General features: G+C 50.1%; 1 protein-coding gene across 13 annotated transcripts in view; it reads right to left on the minus strand.

Annotated features, from left to right (window-relative positions):
• The window catches only part of LOC124005506 (roundabout homolog 2-like), an 832,377-nt gene that overhangs the window by 558,834 nt on the left and 251,043 nt on the right, over positions 1–22,500 (minus strand). For all 13 annotated transcript variants that reach the window (XM_046314843.1, XM_046314840.1, XM_046314832.1 and 10 more), the window contains exon 2: positions 8,171–8,497. In XM_046314843.1, coding sequence (XP_046170799.1) covers positions 8,171–8,497 — 327 coding nt within the window. The remainder of the gene's footprint in view (positions 1–8,170; positions 8,498–22,500) is intronic.

Below are 22,500 nucleotides of genomic sequence, written 5' to 3' on the forward strand. Positions count from 1 at the left end.
GACCAGAGGGGGGTGAGACCGAGTTACGACCAAGACCAGAGGAGGGTTGAGACCGAGTTAAGACCGAGACCAGAGGGGGGTGAGACCGAGACCAGAGGGGGTGAGACCGAGTTAAGACCGAGACCAGAGGGGGTTGAGACTGAGTTAAGACCGAGACCAGAGGGCGGTGAGACCGAGTTTAGACCGAGACCAGAGGGGGTGAGACCGAGTTAAGACCAAGACCAGAGGAGGGTTGAGACCGAGGGGTTAAGACCGAGACCAGAGGGGGGTGAGACCGAGACCAGAGGGGGTGAGACCGAGTTAAGACCGAGACCAGAGGGGGTTGAGACCGAGTTAAGACCAAGACCAGAGGGGGTGAGACCGAGTTAAGACCGAGACCAGAGGGGGTTGAGACCGAGTTAAGACCAAGACCAGAGGGGGTGAGACCGAGTTAAGACCAAGACCAGAGGGGGTGAGACCGAGTTAAGACCAAGACCAGAGGGGGTTTAGACCGAGTTAAGACCAAGACCAGAGGGGGTGAGACCGAGTTAAGACCAAGACCAGAGGGGGTTTAGACCGAGTTAAGACCAAGACCAGAGGGGGTGAGACCGAGTTAAGACCAAGACCAGAGGGGGGTGAGACCGAGTTAAGACCAAGACCAGAGGGGGGTTTAGACCGAGTTAAGACCAAGACCAGAGGGGGGTGAGACCGAGTCAAGACCAAGACCAGAGGAGGGGGTGAGAGCCATTCTACAAATTATTACTAACCCAAACACAGAGGTGACCTCTGGGCCTTCAGAGAAGGGCTAACGATTTAAAAAAGAATGATTATAATAATAAAATAATAATGATTTTGAATGATGTTCTTATTTAATCTCTTCTGTTTTGTTAGAAAGAAAAGGGTAAGAAAAATAAAGAGATCAAACAACCATGAAAAGGTAGGCTCTCTCTCAGTTATACACATCAACAACATCACAACTGATGCTAACCAGAGCAAAATGAGCTAAAATCTAATGAAGGAACATTAGATAAACCCTCTCAGAGTTTTTCAGCTTGTTGGCTGTCAAAATTGCACTGATAAAAGATGGGGAATTGTCCTTCTGCCTGCCAATGTTACTTCCAGACACAAATGAGAGAACACCTCACTCTGACCATTGTACTCCCTGTAGCAGAGCTGGTTAGGCTGTGAACATGTTATCTAGAGTTCTTGACTAAGTGTTACTTTAGAGATTGAGACCAGGTTCTGACACTATTTAACAGGTGTTGCATGTTTGTAAATTCATCAGTTATTCTGCGCTGTGTCACACTCAGATGAGAGGGCTCTGAAATCGGAGCAGATAGCCAGAGTGAATTGTTGCGAATGCAAGAGATATGCTAACTGGATAACAGTTGTTCAAGTTCTTGCTAGCAAGCCAAATGACACCTGCATCTCTAGCTGTGTATAGCCACCAAAAAACGATATGAGGGGAAAAAGTCAGTCACTCACCCAGTCCTCCAATGGCATGACATCCTCCTAGCAGCTAGCTAGCTAACGTCCCCGGTTGGTCAACAACATGTTTTGTTTAATATTCTTGTGGAGACAACTCAACAATAGTTAAACACGTCCCCCACACACACACACACACACACACACACACACACACACACACACACACACACACACACACACACACACACACACACACACACACACACACACACACACACACACACACACACACACACACACACACACACACACACACACACACACACACACACACACACACTCCAGAATGCTTGAGTCACATCCAACACTCAATTAAAAGTACAAGCGTTCATCCTACATGTGAGTATCTGGAGTGGTGCTACATACGAGCATCTCTCCACCTGAAGAGAGAGAGAGGGGCTAATGAACCTTTTCCTGGGGATTCCATTGCCCCAGGTGCATCTTGTCACACGTACATATATACATGTATTTCCCCTGCACTAGCGAATGTATTCAGCGCAGTGACTGAGGCTAGCACTGCTCTGACACAAGCTTCACTATGATTTATGAACCTGCCCATTGACCCAGTTTATGTTGAAAAGAGAGAACAGTGGGACTGGGAACTCTCTTATCTGCAGTGCTGAGATACATGCAGAGGAGCAGGCCTGGAGTCAGTCTGTGGAAGCATGTCAGGCAGCATTAGATTATCAAAAGCAGAGCGCAAAGATACCCTGCAGGCGACAATTTACAGAGGCATTTTCTCTCTTTTTGCTAATATCCTAAAGTGTAAGACACTAAACAAGAAGCCATAATGAAATCTGGTGCACCGTTACAGCCAGTGTACTGTATCATTATTGTATATCTATAGGCAAAAATAAAGTCAAGGCCAGTGCATCTATCTATGAGTAGTGTAGCATGGTGTGTTCATTGGGTAATATTGAATATGAGTGGTGTGTATGGTTGGCTCCGTGGTTGGAGGCCTAAAGGGCATCTATGAGTAGTGTAGCATGGTGTGGTCATTGGGTAATATTGAATATGAGCGGTGTGTATGGTTGGCTCCGTGGTTGGAGGCCTAAAGGGCATCTATGAGTAGTGTAGCATGGTGTGGTCATTGGGTAATATTGAATATGAGCGGTGTGTATGGTTGGCTCCGTGGTTGGAGGCCTAAAGGGCATCTATGAGTAGTGTAGCATGGTGTGGTCATTGGGTAATATTGAATATGAGTGGTGTGTATGGTTGGCTCCGTGGTTGGAGGCCTAAAGGGCATCTATGAGTAGTGTAGCATGGTGTGGTCATTGGGTAATATTGAATATGAGCGGTGTGTATGGTTGGCTCCGTGGTTGGAGGCCTAAAGGGCATCTATGAGTAGTGTAGCATGGTGTGGTCATTGGGTAATATTGAATATGAGCGGTGTGTATGGTTGACTCCGTGGTTGGAGGTCTAAAGGGCATCTATGAGTAGTGTAGCATGGTGTGGTCATTGGGTAATATTGAATATGAGTGGTGTGTATGGTTGGCTCCGTGGTTGGAGGCCTAAAGGGCATCTATGAGTAGTGTAGCATGGTGTGGTCATTGGGTAATATTGAATATGAGTGGTGTGTATGGTTGGCTCTGTGGTTGGAGGCCTAAAGGGCAGTGGTATGGAGTCACCACTGCATCATTTACACTTTGTGGAGTTCAACAATCCAGGCAGGACAACATCTCTAAATGACAAATGGCAAAGTCATGAGGCTGGACTTGCCAAAAATAGTTAACCAATCAAAAATCACCACAATCTAAATGACACTTAATATTCTCCATAACATGAAGTAGTTTCAATCATGAAGGTATGATAATTGAAAGAGATCATCAGGGTCCTTCAACAGTGACATGATCAATGTGTATATATTCCCCTCCCTTCTACTTTAGCACATTTGTTTTGATCCAGGGAATCCCTCTACAAGTGTCCTTGGGCTCCTAAAACAGGTTGGTCATTCCCAGAGGGCAGACGGACACTACAGACAAGTGACTTTTCTATGGCGTCTTTCATTGTTTTCCAATAAATACATCATGATTTGCACGTATAAAATGTGTTCTCATGAATAGTTGCTATAAACAGATGTAACAATAAATATGCGACGATAACATTATCAATGATATGCACCAGGAAGCGATGACCAAATGAATGCCCAATGCTAGGCCTTTCCAGACTGCAAACACCAGTTCCAAGTGACCATGGAGTAAAGTAGGTGAGCTCTTGGGTATATGAGCACCTGTATACAACACGGGAAAGTAGAACAAACATGTCCTCTGATGTGTGCAGGCATGATGTCACAGAGATATACATGAATGAAATGACTCAGGTGTGTGTATAGGTGCTTCAATACTCTGACCCTATAGAGGCACGGTTCAGCCCTGTGACAGGATGTTTAGAGAGCTAAACTCAGTCCATGTACTGGACTTGTCTGGCCAATCTGGACCATATTAATAATGCAGGGACTCTTCCCTCTCTTCCCTCTCTTCCCTCTCTTCCCTCTCTTCCCTTCCTTCCGCTCCTCCCCCTTCCTCTCCTCTCCTCCCCCTTCCTCTCCTCTCCTCCCCCTTCCTCTCCCTCTCCCTTCCTCTTCTCCCCCTTCCTCTCCTCTCTTCCCTCTCTTCCCCCTCTTCCCCCTCTTCCCTCTCTTCCCCTCTTCCCTCTCTTCCCCTCTCCCTCTCCCTTCCGCTCCTCCCCTTCCTCTCCTCTCCTCCCCCTTCCTCTCCCTCTCCCTTCCTCTTCTCCCCCTTCCTCTCCTCTCTTCCCTCTCTTCCCTCTCTTCCCTCTCTTCCCCCTCTTCCCTCTCTTCCCTCTCTTCCCTCGCTTCCCTCTCTTCCCCCTTTTCCCTCTCTTCCCCCTCTTCCCTCTCTTCCCTCTCCTCCCTCTCTTCCCTCTCTTCCCCTCTTCCCTTCCTTCTGCTCCTCCCCCTTCCTCTCCCTCTCTCTTCCTCTTCTCCCCTTCCTCTCCTCTCTTCCCCTTCTTCCCTCTCTTCCCCTCTCTTCCCCTCTCCTCCCCCTCTTCCCCCTCTTCCCTCTCTTCCCTCTCTTCCCTCTCTTCCCTCTCTTCCCCCTCTTCCCTCTCTTCCCTCTCTTCCCCCTTTTCCCTTCTTCCCTCTTCCCTCTCCCCTCTCCTCCCCTCTTCCCTCTCTTCCCTTCTTCCCTCTCTTCCCTTTCTTCCTCTCCTCCCCTCTTCCCTCTCTTCCCTCTCTTCCCTCTCTTCCCTCTCCTCCCCTCTTCCCCCTCTTCCCTCTCTTCCCTCTCTTCCCTCTCTTCCCTTTCTTCCTCTCCTCCCCTCTTCCCTCTCTTCCCTCTCTTCCCCCTTTTCCCTCTCTTCCCCCTCTTCCCTCTCTTCCCTCTCCTCCCCTCTTCCCTCTCTTCCCTCTCTTCCCCCTTTTCCCTCTCTTCCCCCTCTTCCCTCTCTTCCCTCTCCTCCCCTCTTCCCTCTCTTCCCTCTCTTCCCTTTTTTCCTCTCCTCCCCTCTTCCCTCTCTTCCCTCTCTTCCCTCTCTTCCCTCTCCTCCCCTCTTCCCTCGCTTCCCTCTCTTCCCTCTCTTCCCTTTTTTCCTCTCCTCCCCTCTTCCCTCTCTTCCCTCTCTTCCCCCTTTTCCCTCTCTTCCCCCTCTTCCCTCTCTTCCCTCTCCTCCCCTCTTCCCTCTCTTCTCTCTCTTCCCTTTTTTCCTCTCCTCCCCTCTTCCCTCTCTTCCCTCTCCTCCCCTCTTCCCTTTCTTCCTCTCCTCCCCTCTTCCCTCTCTTCCCTCTCTTCCCTCTCTTCCCTTTTTTCCTCTCCTCCCCTCTTCCCTCTCTTCCCTCTCTTCCCTCTCTTCCCTTTTTTCCTCTCCTCCCCTCTTCCCTCTCTTCCCTCTCTTCCCTCTCTTCCCTCTCTTCCCTTTTTTCCTCTCCTCCCCTCTTCCCTCTCTTCCCTCTCTTCCCTCTCTTCCCTCTCTTCCCTCTCCTCCCCTCTTCCCTCGCTTCCCTCTCTTCCCTCTCTTCCCTTTTTTCCTCTCCTCCCCTCTTCCCTCTCTTCCCTCTCTTCCCCCTTTTCCCTCTCTTCCCCCTCTTCCCTCTCTTCCCTCTCCTCCCCTCTTCCCTCTCTTCCCTCTCTTCCCTCTCTTCCCTTTTTTCCTCTCCTCCCCTCTTCCCTCTCTTCCCTCTCCTCCCCTCTTCCCTTTCTTCCTCTCCTCCCCTCTTCCCTCTCTTCCCTCTCTTCCCTCTCTTCCCTTTTTCCTCTCCTCCCCTCTTCCCTCTCTTCCCTCTCTTCCCTCTTCCCTTTCTTCCTCTCCTCCCCTCTTCCCTCTCTTCCCCTCTTCCCTCTAATGCAGCCGTTGGTGGTGTTGAGTGAACGGAGCCCAGTGTGGTGTCCAGAGCTCCTCGACCCAGCAGACACGGTCTTCAATCTGTTTCAGAGCTGCAATTCAATTATCTCACCGGGTTCCTGCTCAACCACTCGTGAGAGAGGTGGGTAGAGGTGGGAGAGAGAGGGGGGGGGGGCAGTGGTAGGTTCAATACAGGGGAAGAGGGGGCAGAGGTGGGTCTAAGGGGGTGGTGGGGGGCATCACATATAAAACATCTGAAGGGGAGGGGGGGCATCTGATTTGACATGGATTAAATGTGTGCTAATGCGATTGGCAGCAAGGTTAGAAGCATAGTAGGGATGGAAGGTGATGATAACCCTAATCACTACTGTAAGCCTCTGCAATTGGATTTAGTAGACCCCCAAATCACCTCTCAGCCCCCTCCTCCTCCTATAAGACCTGGCTCTAGTTACCATCCAGAGAATGGAAAAGACCTGGACTCCATCATTGTCATTTTTCATCTTACATCGATCCATAGATCAAGCTGCTGTCACACTGTTAGCACCTGGGGGCTTCTGGGAAGCCCGGGGGAGGGGCCCGGGGGAGGGGCCAATGGGAGAGGCGGGGACAGGATCAGAGGCGACCGGTTGGCCCAGGCAACCAACCACAATAACGACCCTGCAATTCACATAGGACATTTTGCTAACCCTCACTCCCCATCCCCACAGCTACCACAACTGGGGTGGCAGGGTAGCCTAGTGGTTAGAGCGTTGGACTAATAACCAAAAAGTTGCAAGTTCAGATCCCCCAGCTGACAAGGTACACATCTGTTGTTCTGCCCCTGAACAGGCAGTTCACCCACTGTTCCCAGGCCGTCATTGTAAATAAGAATTTGTTCTTAACTGACTTGCCTGGTTAAATGAAGGTGAAATAAAATAAATTAAAACTGGTCAACCACCCCAGTAAAGGCATGTTGCAACCACCAGCTCCCACAGTCCATATTCCTCACAGACACACACACAAAATCCCATGATTCCATACATCCAAGGAATCCATACACAATTGTCATCAACATAAGCTGATTTAACTATTCATTTCCTTTATGTATCATCATTCCCCAGTTCCAAGATGGATGGCCATTATTTTCATAACAATGCATAAAAAGCGTTGTGCATTGATCAACTGGGGGAGCAGACTTCATGAAAGCCTCCTCTCACTTAAGCTGCCAGTCCAGCCAATTCCCCTACGGCCCCAGTCCAATACTGTTTCACTACTAATGACCTGAAACCTGGCAGCCCAACTCACTCTTTCCTGCCCTATGCACAGCAAGTGGAAGAAGGGTTCAAATTAAAATCACAAAATGAATACCTAAAACACAGTTTAGGTCTCTGTGTGTCTAAAGGCATGGTGCAGAACAAACATAAATATTCCAGAGAGTTAACTTAAGGAACCGTGGGCCCTTGAACCTTCCACAGAGCCCAGAGGGTGTGTGGACCCTGAGAGTCTCTGTGAGACAGGAGCCCCTCCATGGGAACCCTACTTAGATCCAGTTGGGTGCTCCTCTTCAAAGGTAAGCTGATCTTTGGGTCAGCAGCAGCCTGCCAGTCAGTGTCTTCCAGCACAGCACCGGCAGCCCATATCAAATGTCCATGGGGAGATTTCATCTGTGGTTGTTGCTCCACCCTCCGACCCACTATCCCTCTGAGGTAGCGCTGCCCTGGCAGCATCCAACTCAAATGGCTGCCAGATCCCTCACTAACCTCATAGACCTCAAACACCATGATCCCTCCCCTGGGATAGAACGTCCATCACATCCCCACAATTATGTCTACTCAAAATACAACACAATTCTGTGTAATCTTCTCTTCAAAATATATGCCAAAAAACAATGAAGGCACAGATCAAACATTCTCTTAAAAGTAGACCTCACCCACTCCTAGCTTGGGTTTAATGCATAGAGGATTTCTCCAGTTCTTTCAGACACTCAGCAACAAGAAGATGAAATAAACACTAGCATGTCATGTAATTACAGAGTCTATTCGTTCTATTAAAGGTACTCTGATTCCCCCCCCCCCCAGCTTGAATGTATTTTCAGAACAAACACAGTGCAATTTCCTGTAGTTCACAAAGACAAATTGTATTCTTCTGAAATAATAGCATTATTAAATGTTGGCAGAAAACCATGATGCCCAACAACAAGACAATGTTTTATGTCTCAGTCTGTCTTGAGGCTTTAAACGTAAACCCTGTCATTCCTTCTGGAGATCAAGGGACAAACTACCTCTGTCTGCTTTTTCCATCAGTAAGGTTGGTAAGGGAAATCATTCTACCCATACAAACACGGAGAGCAACATAAACAACCTAATGAGAAAAATAAAATAAATAAAATAAATAAATGTTATGTAGTTAATTGTTGACTCACATGCTACTTCCAAGGACGCATTGCGACTGACGGCTTCTCCCAGGTAGTTGCGGGCGACGCAGACGTAGGAGCCCTCATCCGGTTTGGAGCGTCGTCCGTGGACGATCCGTAGAAAGAAGAGGGAGCCACTGGGAAGGAGCATGCGGTGAGACCGCGGGTCGTCTTTGTCCGTTTCCACCCGCTCCCCGTCCTTGTACCACTCCACCGTGGGGCTGGGCCGCCCCTCTGCCTTGCAGTTGAGGGTGGCCGGCTCCCCTTTGGACACGATCAAGTCAGAGGGGTGCTCCGCGATCCGGGGTGGGGAGTCCTCCTGACGCAGACGGGATCCTGGGAAGAGAAGAGAAGAAAGAAAGGAGGTGAGGAACACCACAACATGAACAGGAGACATAATATGCTTTTAACAGCTCACTGTTTTCCTGAAACTAGATTTCTTCATTCTAGCATTCTCAACTCTCTCATACAGTATAAACATCCCTTAGAGGCGGGAAGAGACTATTGAAGATGATCCTATTAGCATCCATTCAACTACCATAGCTATAGGTTCTTCTGCTTGTTTGTTCTGTCTTTCCACCTCATCAGGTAATAGGAGGACAGCACTCCAACCACCAGTCCAACCACCAGTCTAACCACCAGTCTAACACCAGCCATCTGCTCCTCTCAACCATACATTTAAGGCCTATTGGGTAATTGGACCCAAGAGTGAACAGAGTACGGCGGCGCGGAGACAGCATACATCTGAACCCCAGCTACACACACACACACACACACACACACACACACACACACACACACACACACACACACACACACACACACACACACACACACACACACACACACACACACACACACACACACACACACACACACACACACAAAAACACACACACAAAAACACTCACACACACACAAAAACACACGTTCACAAAGGGGAGAGAAGAGGGGGCATTGTGGACACAGCCACAAACAAAAGTATATCTGTCCCCCCACTGTCAGAGGTCTGTCTCTGTGTAATGTGACTGTTCCGTAGGCTGGGTCTGGGTCTGGGTCTGGGACCAGGGCTGGGTCTGGGTCTGGAGCCAGGGCTGGGTCTGGGTCTGGGGGGCCAGGGATAGGTCTGGGTCTGGGTCTGGGGCCAGGGCTGGGTCTGGGGGGCCAGGGCTGGGTCAGGGCTGGGTATGGGTCTGGGGGGCCAGGGCTGGGACCAGGGCTGGGTCTGGGTCTGGGTCTGGGGGGCCAGGGCTGGGTCTGGGTCAGGGGCAAGGGCTGGGTCTGGGGGGCCAGGGCTGGGTCTGGAGCCAGGGCTGGGAATGGGGCCAGGGCTGGGTCTGGGGGGCCAGGGCTGGGTCTGGGTATGGGGACAGGGCTGGGTCTGGGTATGGGGACAGGGCTGGGTCTGGGTATGGGTATGGGGACAGGGCTGGGTATGGGTATGGGGACAGGGCTGGGTCTGGGTATGGGGACAGGGCTGGGTCTGGGTATGGGGACAGGGCTGGGTCTGGGTATGGGGACAGGGCTGGGTCTGGGTATGGGGACAGGGCTGGGTCTGGGTATGGGGACAGGGCTGGGTCTGGGTATGGGGACAGGGCTGGGTCTGGGTATGGGGACAGGGCTGGGTCTGGGTATGGGGACAGGGCTGGGTCTGGGTATGGGGACAGGGCTGGGTCTGGGTATGGGGACAGGGCTGGGTCTGGGTATGGGGACAGGGCTGGGTCTGGGTATGGGGACAGGGCTGGGTCTGGGTATGGGGACAGGGCTGGGTCTGGGTATGGGGACAGGGCTGGGTCTGGGTATGGGGACAGGGCTGGGGGGTACAGGGCTGGGTCTGGGTATGGGGACAGGGCTGGGTCTGGGTATGGGGACAGGGCTGGGTCTGGGTATGGGGACAGGGCTGGGTCTGGGTCTGGGTACAGGGCTGGGGACAGGGCTGGGTCTGGGTATGGGGACTGGGTCTGGGTATGGGGACAGGGCTGGGTCTGGGTCTGGGTATGGGGACAGGGCTGGGTCTGGGTATGGGGACAGGGCTGGGTCTGGGTCTGGGTCTGGGTATGGGGACAGGGCTGGGTCTGGGTATGGGGACAGGGCTGGGACTGGGTATGGGGACAGGGCTGGGTCTGGGTCTGGGTATGGGGACAGGGCTGGGTCTGGGTATGGGGACAGGGCTGGGTCTGGGTATGGGGACAGGGCTGGGTCTGGGTATGGGGACAGGGCTGGGTCTGGGTATGGGGACAGGGCTGGGTCTGGGTATGGGGACAGGGCTGGGTCTGGGTATGGGGACAGGGCTGGGTCTGGGTATGGGGACAGGGCTGGGTCTGGGTATGGGGACAGGGCTGGGTCTGGGTATGGGGACAGGGCTGGGTCTGGGTATGGGGACAGGGCTGGGTCTGGGTATGGGGACAGGGCTGGGTCTGGGTATGGGGACAGGGCTGGGTCTGGGTATGGGGACAGGGCTGGGTCTGTTAAAATGCTATTCCCCTGATGTTCAGAACATGGCCTCTTCCTTTATTGTGAGTCTAACACTGGGCCAGGGCTGTGAGTCTAACACTGGGCCAGGGCTGTGAGTCTAACACTGGGCCAGGGCTGTGAGTCTAACACTGGGCCAGGGCTGTGAGTCTAACACTGGGCCAGGGCTGTGAGTCTAACACTGGGCCAGGGCTGTGAGTCTAACACTGGGCCAGGGCTGTGAGTCTAACACTGGGCCAGGGCTGTGAGTCTAACACTGGGCCAGGGCTGTGAGTCTAACACTGGGCGAGGGCTGTGAGTCTAACACTGGGCCAGGGCTGTGAGTCTAACACTGGGCGAGGGCTGTGAGTCTAACACTGGGCCAGGGCTGTGAGTCTAACACTGGGCCAGGGCTGTGAGTCTAACACTGGGCCAGGGCTGTGAGTCTAACACTGGGCCAGGGCTGTGAGTCTAACACTGGGCCAGGGCTGTGAGTCTAACACTGGGCCAGGGCTGTGAGTCTAACACTGGGCCAGGGCTGTGAGTCTAACACTGGGCCAGGGCTGTGAGTCTAACACTGGGCCAGGGCTGTGAGTCTGGCCACTATGATAATGCTGCCCCAGCCCAGTCTCAGTGCCATGTGTGTCTCTCTGTGACCAAGTCTAAATCCTGCAGATAAGACGCCAGAGGCCACATTTGCATCACTGAGGCCCTGCAAAAGCTCCAGACAAAAGGGTTTGATCCACCACCAAACCGTCACACATGCAGTCCTGGAGCACAACGAACAGGGCTTTACTCTGCCAAATATTTACTTTGTATTGTCCTCTGCCTTCCCAATCCTATCCAACACCCCCATCTAAAACTCTACTCTTGCTGGCAGCAAAATGTTGATCAATAAATGCAGGATGTATTGTTACGAGCCACCTCCCAGTCAATGAAAAATATAACGCAATACACTGCAGTTAATAGTCTTGACGGAGCAGAAAGGATGGTGTTTGGCAGTGTGCAGTGTAAGACTGCAGTGTCAGGTGTGTGTGGGTACAAGGCAATGCCCTTCCCTGGGGGCAGTAGTGTAGGTGTGTCAGTGAGGTACTGTATAGAGGAGCAGTGTACTGTCCACACAGCCCATTGTGCTTTCCTTCCTTCCTTCCTTCCTTCCTTCCTTCCTTCCTTCCTTCCTTCCTTCCTTCCTGCCTGCCTGCCTGCCTGCCTGCCTGCCTGCCTGCCTGCCTGCCTGCCTGCCTGCCTGCCTGCCTGCCTGCCTGCCTGCCTTCTGATACAGGGACATACTGTACCCCAGCCCTGTCCTCTGCTACAGGGACACACTTTACCCCAGCCCTGTCCTCTGCTACAGGGACATACTTTACCCCAGCCCTGTCCTCTGCTACAGGGACATACTGTACCCCAGCGCTGTTCTCTGCTACAGGGACACACTTTACCCCAGCCCTGTCCTCTGCTACAGGGACACACTTTACCCCAACCCTGTTCTCTGCTACAGGGACACACTTTACCCCAGCCCTGTCCTCTGCTACAGGGACACACTTTACCCCAGCCCTGTCCTCTGCTACAGGGACATACTTTACCCCAGCCCTGTCCTCTGCTACAGGGACATACTTTACCCCAGCCCTGTCCTCTGCTATAGGGACACACTGTACCCCAGCCCTGTTCTCTGCTACAGGGACACACTTTACCCCAGCCCTGTTCTCTGCTACAGGGACATACTGTACCCCAGCCCTGTCCTCTGCTACAGCTTTACCCCAGGGACACATACTTTACCCCAGCCCTGTCCTCTGGGACTACTGTAGGGACAGGGACACACTTTACCCCAGCCCTGTCCTCTGCTACAGGGACACACTTTACCCCAGCCCTGTCCTCTACTACAGGGACAGGGACATACTTTACCCCAGCCCTGTCCTCTGCTACCATACCCCCAGCCCTGTCCTCTGCTACAGGGACACACTTTACCCCAGCCCTGTCCTCTGCTACAAGGACACACTTTACCCCAGCCCTGTTCTCTGCTACAGGGACACACTTTACCCCAGCCCTGTCCTCTGCTACAAGGACACACTTTACCCCAGCCCTGTCCTCTGCTACAAGGACACACTTTACCCCAGCCCTGTTCTCTGCTACAGGGACATACTGTACCCCAGCCCTGTCCTCTGCTACAGGGACATACTTTACCCCAGCCCTGTCCTCTGCTACAGGGACACACTTTACCCCAGCCCTGTCCTCTGCTATAGGGACACACTTTACCCCAGCCCTGTCCTCTGCTACAGGGACACACTTTACCCCAGCCCTGTCCTCTGCTACAAGGACACACTTTACCCCAGCCCTGTCCTCTGCTACAAGGACACACTTTACCCCAGCCTGGTTCACTGTTACCTACAAGGACACACTTTACCCCAGTCTGGTCCACTTTAACAAAGACACACTGAGAGAGAAACCTGCCATTCAGCAATAAAACACTTCAAACACCTGTGTGTGTTCGTCTTAGCAGGGGTCAGGCAGATCAGACAGTGGTGTATTGACCCCAGAACAGGGCCGTTGTCTGTTCCTCTCTCCACCTAATTTGGGCTAATTCCCTCCATTTCCCTGACATTGATTAGCGATCAGGCTTGGTGGCCAGGGCCTAAGTGGGGCCACAGACAGGGGCTTGTAGGGGAGGGGGTAGGGAGGCACAATCAGCTCCTGGTGTCCATCTTCCATTGATCTAATCTCCATGGATTTGTGTAGCTGCTTCACTATACATCTGCTATTGGTTCTGAAACGAGAAAATCCATTTGCTTTTCCTATTCAATAACGGAGCTACTCTCCCCTGGCTCTCGTTCGCTTGCTTTTCCCACCTCTTCCTCCATTGGCAGTATTCGGGAAGGTAAGCACAAATTCAGACGAGCCTTGCAGCCAGTGTCTCTGACAGTGTTGGTGGGTACGGGTTCAGGTTAGTATTGTGGTGCTAAGTGAGTTAACGGATGCAGTACTAATTAACATGATGACATAGATAAATGGAGGGTTGAGATAAGGACTTGGGGACCCTCTCCCCCAGATGGAGTGTCAACAACACATTCATTCTGATCTCATTGGAGCATCTGCTTCCCCCACAATCCACTGGGTCCACAGTAGCTCTACACCCAAACCAACGCCCAGGCTCCACATCGAATCTGCCGTGACTCGATTCAGTCTAATTTATTTTAATCCAATTTGTTTTCCAATCTACTGCCTTCTAATTACTTAAACCTTCAGTCTCCATCTGCTCTCCTGTTTCCTGTGGAAATTTACACAGCAGATGCATCCACAATTGTCATTTTCCTGCCAGGCAAACCAGAGCTGTGTAGATGGAAGGGGAGAGGGGCAAACGTGACTTGTCAGACTGACCTTCCTGTCTAGAGGAGGATGGTTAGGCTACTATATATTCATCCAGTAGTAAAACTGATGCTACCGCAATGAATCTGTCCATCTACATGTAAATGAAACGGTTGATAGGAAAATTGCTAAACATTTAACACCTGTGAAATGATGCCATCTGACACAGCTGAGTAACCCCAGTGAACACACACACACACACACACACACACACACACACACACACACACACACACACACACACACACACACACACACACACACACACACACACACACACACACACACACACACACACACACACACACACACACACACACACACACACACACACACACAGTGATGTCCCCTAGCATCACTGTCCCCTGGCTCCACTCCTCCCTATGTGATACCCCAGCCACAGCTGGACCCAGAGACAGAGAGGAAGTGAAAGGCTAATGCATCTTCCCATCAGCCACTAGGCCATACAGCTCACCAGCCTCCTGACTCACAGGAGAGCGAGTCAATTTGCGCCTCCTATTGGTTCTCCTTTCTCACAACCTTTATGGTAAATATGCTTTCTGTTGCCCTCTTAATGTGATCATTGGTGCTGTGCAATGAAGTGCTCTCTGAGCTGAGGTGAGTGCACTTCACAGAGTCTCAGGGCACACGTTCCAATTAAACGGCTGTCTTTTCCCTGCTACGCAATAACACCACCGTGGCGCGCTGGGCCGAGCAGCCAGGCATCCAATCCTCAACTAAAGCACAGACCAGGGAGCAAACAAAGAAGCACAGAGGAGAGGGAGGGGATGATATGAGGGATGATATGAGGGATGACTGCACCCACTACCTTATCTTTTGTGTTTTTACTCAAGGGGCTTGACCAAGATTGGGAACAGTCCTTAGATGCTGTTTTAGTGGTCTGAATAACTCTGTGTCTTTTTCTTGTGGCTCAGATCTAGCAGGGCCTTTCTTCAACATAGATTTGTTAGCAAAACATCTATTGACTGCCAAGAAGTCATAAACCGAAACATTAAAACAAATCCCAGAAAACACATTGACACATAAAAACCTCCAACACACTGACATTTGTTATGAGAAGTTTTGACATTCTCATTTTGGAGCCAGAATGTTATCGCTGTTTGGCCAAAGCCTGACTATAAACACCTGTTTAACTGCTTGTGTGTTTGAACTCCTTCTCCTCTCTCACTGCCATGGATAGAGGAGGCTATAATAGTAGCATCATATCTCCCCACACAGTGACCACACAAGAAGCAGCTCTCTATCTATTATCTTTAGCACACATGTATTCATATGTAGAGCAGAAGGTTGGGCCTTTGATCATCTTGTTGTCATTATTTTTTTAGCTTCCAGGAGAATGCACAGCTCACCGACCAAATCAATACCCGCAACTGTCTCCTCCAGGGCAGGAAGGAAGGGCTCCCCAAAGAGACATCAGTTATTCTGCCAACAGACAGGAGAGTGTGCAGATCACAGGTATCCAAGGGCAACCTCAGACCCAAGCGTTGTGGTGTTCCAGTCACTGAAGCCCCATAAACCACCAACTAGTAACCCTGGCCGAGACTCCATCAGCTATGGGGTTAGGACTGAAGATGTGTGACACATTTAGAATGAGGCATCCATTTAGAATGAGGCATCCATTTAGAATGAGGCATCCATTCTGCATGAGATGTTAGCTGAATGTGAACGAATGCAAAATGTATACATTAAAAAAATATACATACATACATACATACATACATACATACATACATACATACATACATACATACATACATACATACATACATACATACATACATACATACATACATACATACATACATACATACATACATACATACATACATACATACATACATACATACATACATACATACATACATACATACATACATACATACATACATACATACATACATACATACATACATACATACATACATACATACATACATACATACATACATACATACATACACACATACATACATACATACATACATACATACGTACATACGTACATACGTACATACGTACATACGTACATACGTACATACGTACATACATATATTTATTAAATATGTATTGTCTAATCTTGGTTGTCTACTCTGTATATCTCTCCCTCCTCTCCCTGTACCTTCATTCTCTCTCCTTCTCCCTCTCTGTCCCGCCTGTGTCCTGTCCCTGATGTGTAGGGTGACAGGACCATATCTGTCATGTCATCAGAGGGGGATGTGAGCAGGTAGTCGGGGGAAACTGGGGGTGGCGATAGGATGATGTTACTGGTCGCCTCACGCCTCCGTGCTGGCCTGCCGTGTCACCCCGCACATGGCCCTCTCAGCCCCCTCTGCTACCCAGATTCATCTTCTTTAGGGGCGCTGTCAGTGGCGTCACACCACACTGGCCCTAACACAGTCACCCAGACACCAGGGCTGTGACGATACCAGGAGTTTAACCAGAGTTACCTTCCCATGTTTTTCTATGGCAAAAATGAAAACACGAAGCAGACCAATCTCCTTGGTCCTTTAAAAACCTGCTGTATGTAAAATGATATGAGCTATAGCATGGAAAACAGGGCTGTTTACTAAAGAAGTTTGATCTGATTCTTGTTTTGTTTCCTTGCTGGCCCTACCAAACACAGCTCATCTCTAGGAGACACCCATACATAACACAGAAACTTATTTCTGGGGGAATCTGAACACATCAATCTGTTATCTCCTCTGGAATCTGACCTATCCTACAGGTTCTAACACATCAATCTGTTATCTCCTCTGGAATCTGACCTATCCTACAGGTTCTAACACATCAACCTGTTATCTCCTCTGGAATCTGACCTATCCTACAGGTTCTAACACATCAACCTGTTATCTCCTCTGGAATCTGACCTATCCTACAGGTTCTAACACATCAACCTGTTATCTCCTCTGGAATCTGACCTATCCTACAGGTTCTAACTAACCAACCCCTGAAGACTGGAATCTGACCTATCCTACAGGTTCTAACTAACCAACCCCTGAAGACTGGAATACAACCACATCCTCTCCAGAGAGAGAGATAGCTGGCTGGCTGCCAGTGAGCTCACAGGTGCAAAGCAGATTCCAGTTCCATCAACTGCAGTGAAGGCAGGAAGACAGGCAGGAAGAGATGCGGGCAGGAAGAGAGGCAGGCAGGAAGAGAGGCAGGCAGGCAGGAAGAGAGGCAGGTAGGCAGGAAGAGAGGCAGGTAGGCAGGAAGAGAGACAAGCAGGAAGAGAGGCAGGCAGGAAGAGAGGCAGGCAGGCAGGAAGAGAGGCAGGCAGGCAGGAAGAGAGGCAGGCAGGCAGAGACTCGTGCTCTGCACTCTGCCTGAGCCCATCACTGTTAGGTGCTAAACACTGAAAGCACACACTTGACTGTCAGGGTAATTCCAGGAGCTGCCCCAAACCCAAACCTTCCACTGCAGTAGACATGCTCTCTCTGACTGTAACAATGATCAGACTGCATTGGGCAGCCATGTCTTATTGACTTTGTGTCTGTTCTGTGTATTTATCATTTTCCTCCCCTGCAGTTACAGTATATAAATAGATACTTGAGGGAAAGATAATATCAGATTCTACAGCAATGGGCCAGGCTGATTCAGGCTGATTCACATACCCTGCATTTCTCTCTCTATCCGTCTCTGCCTCTCTCTGCCACTCTCTCCAAAATCATTCATCTCTCTGCCACCCTCTGCCACTCTCTCCAAAATCATCCATCTCTCTGCCACTCTCTCCAAAATCATCTATCTCTCTTTCTCTCTCTGCCACTCTCTCCAAAATCATCCATCTCTCTGCCACTCTCTCCAAAATCATCCATCTCTCTGCCACTCTCTCCAAAATCATCCATCTCTCTGCCACTCTCTCCAAAATCATCTATCTCTCTTTCTCTCTCTGCCACTCTCTCCAAAATCATCCATCTCTCTTTCTCTCTCTGTCACTCTCTCCAAAATCATCCATCTCTCCTTCTCTCTCTGCCACTCTCTCCAAAATCATCCATCTCTCTTTCTCTCTCTGCCACTCTCTCCAAAATCTACCTCAGTACCATCAACAGTGTGCTGCTGTCTCTTCCTCCAGGAGACGGCCTGTCAAAGCAGAGCTGAGAGTGCTGACTTGAAATGAGGGAATAAAGAGGAGAAGAAGAAAAGAGGGGAACTTTTGGGCTGTGCGTGGTTGTCTGGGAGTGTGTTGATGGGGGTGGTGTTCTCTCTCTCTCTCTCTCTCTCTCTCTCTCTCTCTCTCTCCTCCCTCCCTCCCTCCCACCCTGTTGTAGCTGATTAGTGTGAGGAATCTGGCCCTGTTCTCTGTGGGGCTGTCAGGGCGTTGGCAGGGATACTGAACTGTGTGATGCAGATGAAATGATTTCCAATGTGAGGCCCAGTCAAGCATACAGCCCACTACTACCCCCCTCCCAGTGCTGGTCCCTCCCTCCCCTCCTGCAGAGTGGCCCTGTGCCTGGTCATTTGTCGGTCGGGCTCTGCGCTGCACAGCGATAAACTCACCAGTACAGTACACACTTCAAACTCTCCAATGGTGTCGTGTGTTGCTGCATTACAGTGCAGTCAGGATGTATTCACACCCCTTGACCTTTTCCACATGTTGTTGTGTATTAGCCTACATTTATAATGGCTTAGATTGAGATGTTGTGTCACTGGCCTACACGGGATACCCTGTACTGTCAATGTGGAATTATGTTTGGGGATTTTTTTATATACAAAGTAATAAAAAATGAAAAACTAAAATGTCTTGAGTCAATAAGTATTCAAAACCCTTTGTTATGGCATGAATAAGTTCAGGAGTAAAAGTGTGCTTAACAAGTTACATAATAACATGGACTCATTACTCTGTGTGCAATAATAGTGTTTAACATGAGAATGACTACCTCATCTCTATACCCCACACATTCAAATGATCTGTAACGTCCCTCAGTCGAGCAGTGCATTTCAAATACAGACTCAGGCCCAAAGACCAGGAGGTTTTCCAATGCCTCGCAAAGAAGGGCACCCATTGGTTGATGGGAGAAAAGTGTCCTTCCTACCTCAGTTGCCGAGGAGGAAGGAAACCGCTCAGGGATTTCACCATGAGGCCTATGGTGTCTTTAAAACAGTTACAGTTTCATGGCTGTGATGGGAGAAAACTGAGGATCAAGAACATTGTAGTTACTCCACAATACTAACCTAATTGACAGAGTGAAAAGAAAGAAGAATTACAAAATGTTATGTTGGTGACAATTTCAATACAAAACATCACTGAGTAGCACTTTCCATATTTTTAAGCATAGTGGTGGCTGCATCATGTTTTGGGTATGCTTCTAATCATTATGGATTGGTGAGTTTTTTAAATAAAAAATAAACAGAATGGAGTTAAGTAAAGGCAGAATCCTCAAGGAAAACCTGGTTTAGTCTGCTTTCCACCAGACATGGGATATTCATTCACCTTTCAGTACGACAAAGGGCAAATCTACACTGGAGATGCTTATCAAGAAGACTGTGAATTGCCCTGAGAGGACGAGTTACCGTTTTGACTTAAATCTATGGCAAGACCTGAAAATGGTTGTCTAGCAATGATCAACAACCAATTTGACAGGGATTGAAGAATTTTGAAAAGAATAATGGGCAAATGTTGCACAATCCAGGTGTGGAAAGCTGTTAGAGACGTACCCAGAACAACTCACAGCTGTATTCGCCGATGCATCTACAAAGTTTTGACTCAGAGATGTGAATACTTATATAAATTAGATATTTCTGTATTATTCTTTTTTAGAAATTTGCGAAAGTGTCTAAGATTATAATTTTTTTAAAGACATATCTATATCTATAGATATACTGTATATATAATACATGTTAAATTGAGGCAGTAACACAACAACATGTGTGATAAGTTAAGGGGTGTGAATACTGTCAGAAGGCACCGCATGTACTCCCCCTTCTGAAACTGATATTCAAAACATATACTATCTGGGTTTACTTTGTATGAATGTGTTGCATGCATCGTACCAGAAAATACATCTGCAGATGTTCATGGGTGACTATAGGCTGGGATGTTGCTGTGTGTTTGTGTGTGTGTGTGTGCTTGTGTGTGTGAGAGTAATGTTTACTTTGCTGTGTTAATGGTGTGTGTATGTGTGTGTGCAGGAGCAGGTGGCCTCAATTGTTTAGCCAATTCCTCACTTTCAGGTGCTGGGCTTTTCTAAACAGCTCCTACCTACCGAGGGGAGAGCAATGAAATGAATAGCACCAATTGATTCTCCCTCAAGCATTGTAATCTCTTTACTCTCTCCACCTGTATTGCATTGCTGAGCAGAGCAGGGATGAGCAGAGCAGGGATGAGCAGAGCAGAGCTGAGCAGAGCAGGGATGAGCAGAGCAGAGCAGGGATGAGCAGAGCAGAGCTGAGCAGAGCAGAGCTGAGCAGAGCAGGGCTGAGGAGAGCTGAGGAGAGCAGAGCTGAGCAGAGCAGGGCTGAGCAGAGCAGGGATGAGCAGAGCTGAGCAGAGCAGGGATGAGCAGAGCAGAGCAGGGATGAGCAGAGCAGAGCTGAGCAGAGCAGAGCTGAGCAGAGCAGGGCTGAGGAGAGCTGAGCAGAGCAGAGCTGAGCAGAGCAGGGCTGAGCAGAGCAGGGATGAGCAGAGCTGAGCAGAGCAGGGATGAGCAGAGCTGAGCAGAGCAGAGCTGAGCAGAGCAGAGCAGGGCTGAGCAGAGCAGAGCAGAACAGGGCTGAGCAGAGCAGGGCTGAGCAGAGCTGAGCAGAACAGGGCTGAGCAGAGCAGGGCTAAGCAGAGCAGGGCTGAGCAGAGCAGAGCTGAGCAGAGCTGAGTAGAGCAGGGCTGAGCAGAGCAGGGATGAGCAGAGCTGAGCAGAGCAGGGATGAGCAGAGCTGAGCAGAGCAGAGCAGGGCTGAGCAGAGCAGAGCTGAGCAGAGCAGAACTGAGCAGAGCAGGGTTGAGCAGAGCTGAGCAGAGCAGGGCTGAGCAGAGCAGGGCTGAGCAGAGCAGAGCAGAACTGAGCAGGGCTGAGCAGAGCAGAGCTGAGCAGAGCAAGGATGAGCTTAGGTGAGCAGAGGGGAGACGATGAGGGGAGGGAATGAGGAGGGAAGGAGATGGAGGAGATGAGGGGAGGAGTGGAGCGGAGGGAGGGAGGGAGGGAGGGAGGGAGGGAGGGAGGAGAGGAGGAGGGGAGGAACGGAGGGAGGGAGGGAGGGAGGAGAGGAGGAGGGGAGGAGCGGAGGGAGGTTGGGAGAAGCAGCCACAGCCACATCCAGGTGGCTGTGATACACAGTGTTGAGAGATGAGTTGATAATTGGAGGTGTGCCTGGGGACCTGACCTGTACTAAACAAACACAGCAATCTGTCAGGCCGCAGGTAATGAAACCTGCCTTAGCCATGGACCACAGGCCTCTACCGTGATAGGCTACTGTATAAGGTTGAGAGTGCAACTTAATCAAATGGCCTTTAGGCTGGTACACTGGTACTTTTATTGTTTTGTAATCTGGAGCATATATGGAGCTTGGATGAGATTTATTAAAGCACTATTCTGTGGGACACCTCATCCATCCTGGGTAAGTGCTAAGGCAGGGGTTCCCTAACTTTTTGGGCCCACGACCCCATTTTGATATGTGAAAATTATTCCGACCCCAACCATGTAAAAATTGTTTTTATAATAATAATAATAAAATTTAAAAAAGAATCATTCACAGAAAATGTAGACTTTTTTTTATTCGGGGCTATGGCCATCACCTGAAAAACATTCTAACAGTATTTCTGATAGAAAATCATGTCTGATACATTTACACTGGGCTAAGGGCTAAGGGCTAAGGGCTAAGGGCTAAGGGCTAAGGGCTAAGGGCTAAGGGCTAAGGGCTAAGGGCTAAGGGCTAAGGGCTAAGGGCTAAGGGCTAAGGGCTAAGGGCTAAGGGCTAAGGGCTAAGGGCTAAGGGCTAAGGGCTAAGGGCCAGGGAGGCAGGGTGTAAGTGGAGTGGGAACTCTTTGAACCTCCCCTTGACCAAACCTCATTTAAACACAGTAGTAGCAATCAGCTCCCAACGTCAGCAATGTCACCAACACACCACAGCCACCACTCAGCCACTGTGTGTCTGTATATTACTGACTGAGGGCCTGTAAAAGACTAATGTCTCTGAGCAGCTCTCCACAAACATCATTATCGTCAGAATCCCAGACTTCTGGGCTGCGATCAACTGTTGGTCAGCAGGAATCACAGTGACATTTGAACTGTGCCCTGCGCTGCAGCTTACACTGCCACAACAAAAACAGTCTCGCCTCGCCTCGCTAGGGCCCATTACATAAATAATCTCTCTGTGGAGAGACCTGCCTGACACCTGCCTGCCTGGATGGCTGCCTGCCTGGCTGCCTGCCTGTGACCTGCCTGCCTGGCTGTCTGCCTCCCTGGCTCCCTGCCTGACACCTGCCTGCCTGACACCTGCCTGCCTGGCTGTCTGCTTCCCTGGCTGCCTGCCTGACACCTGCCTGCCTAGCTGCCTGCCTGACACCTGCCTGC

The sequence above is a fragment of the Oncorhynchus gorbuscha genome, linkage group LG19 (assembly GCF_021184085.1).
Source record: "Oncorhynchus gorbuscha isolate QuinsamMale2020 ecotype Even-year linkage group LG19, OgorEven_v1.0, whole genome shotgun sequence".
Taxonomy (NCBI): Eukaryota; Metazoa; Chordata; class Actinopteri; order Salmoniformes; family Salmonidae; genus Oncorhynchus; species Oncorhynchus gorbuscha.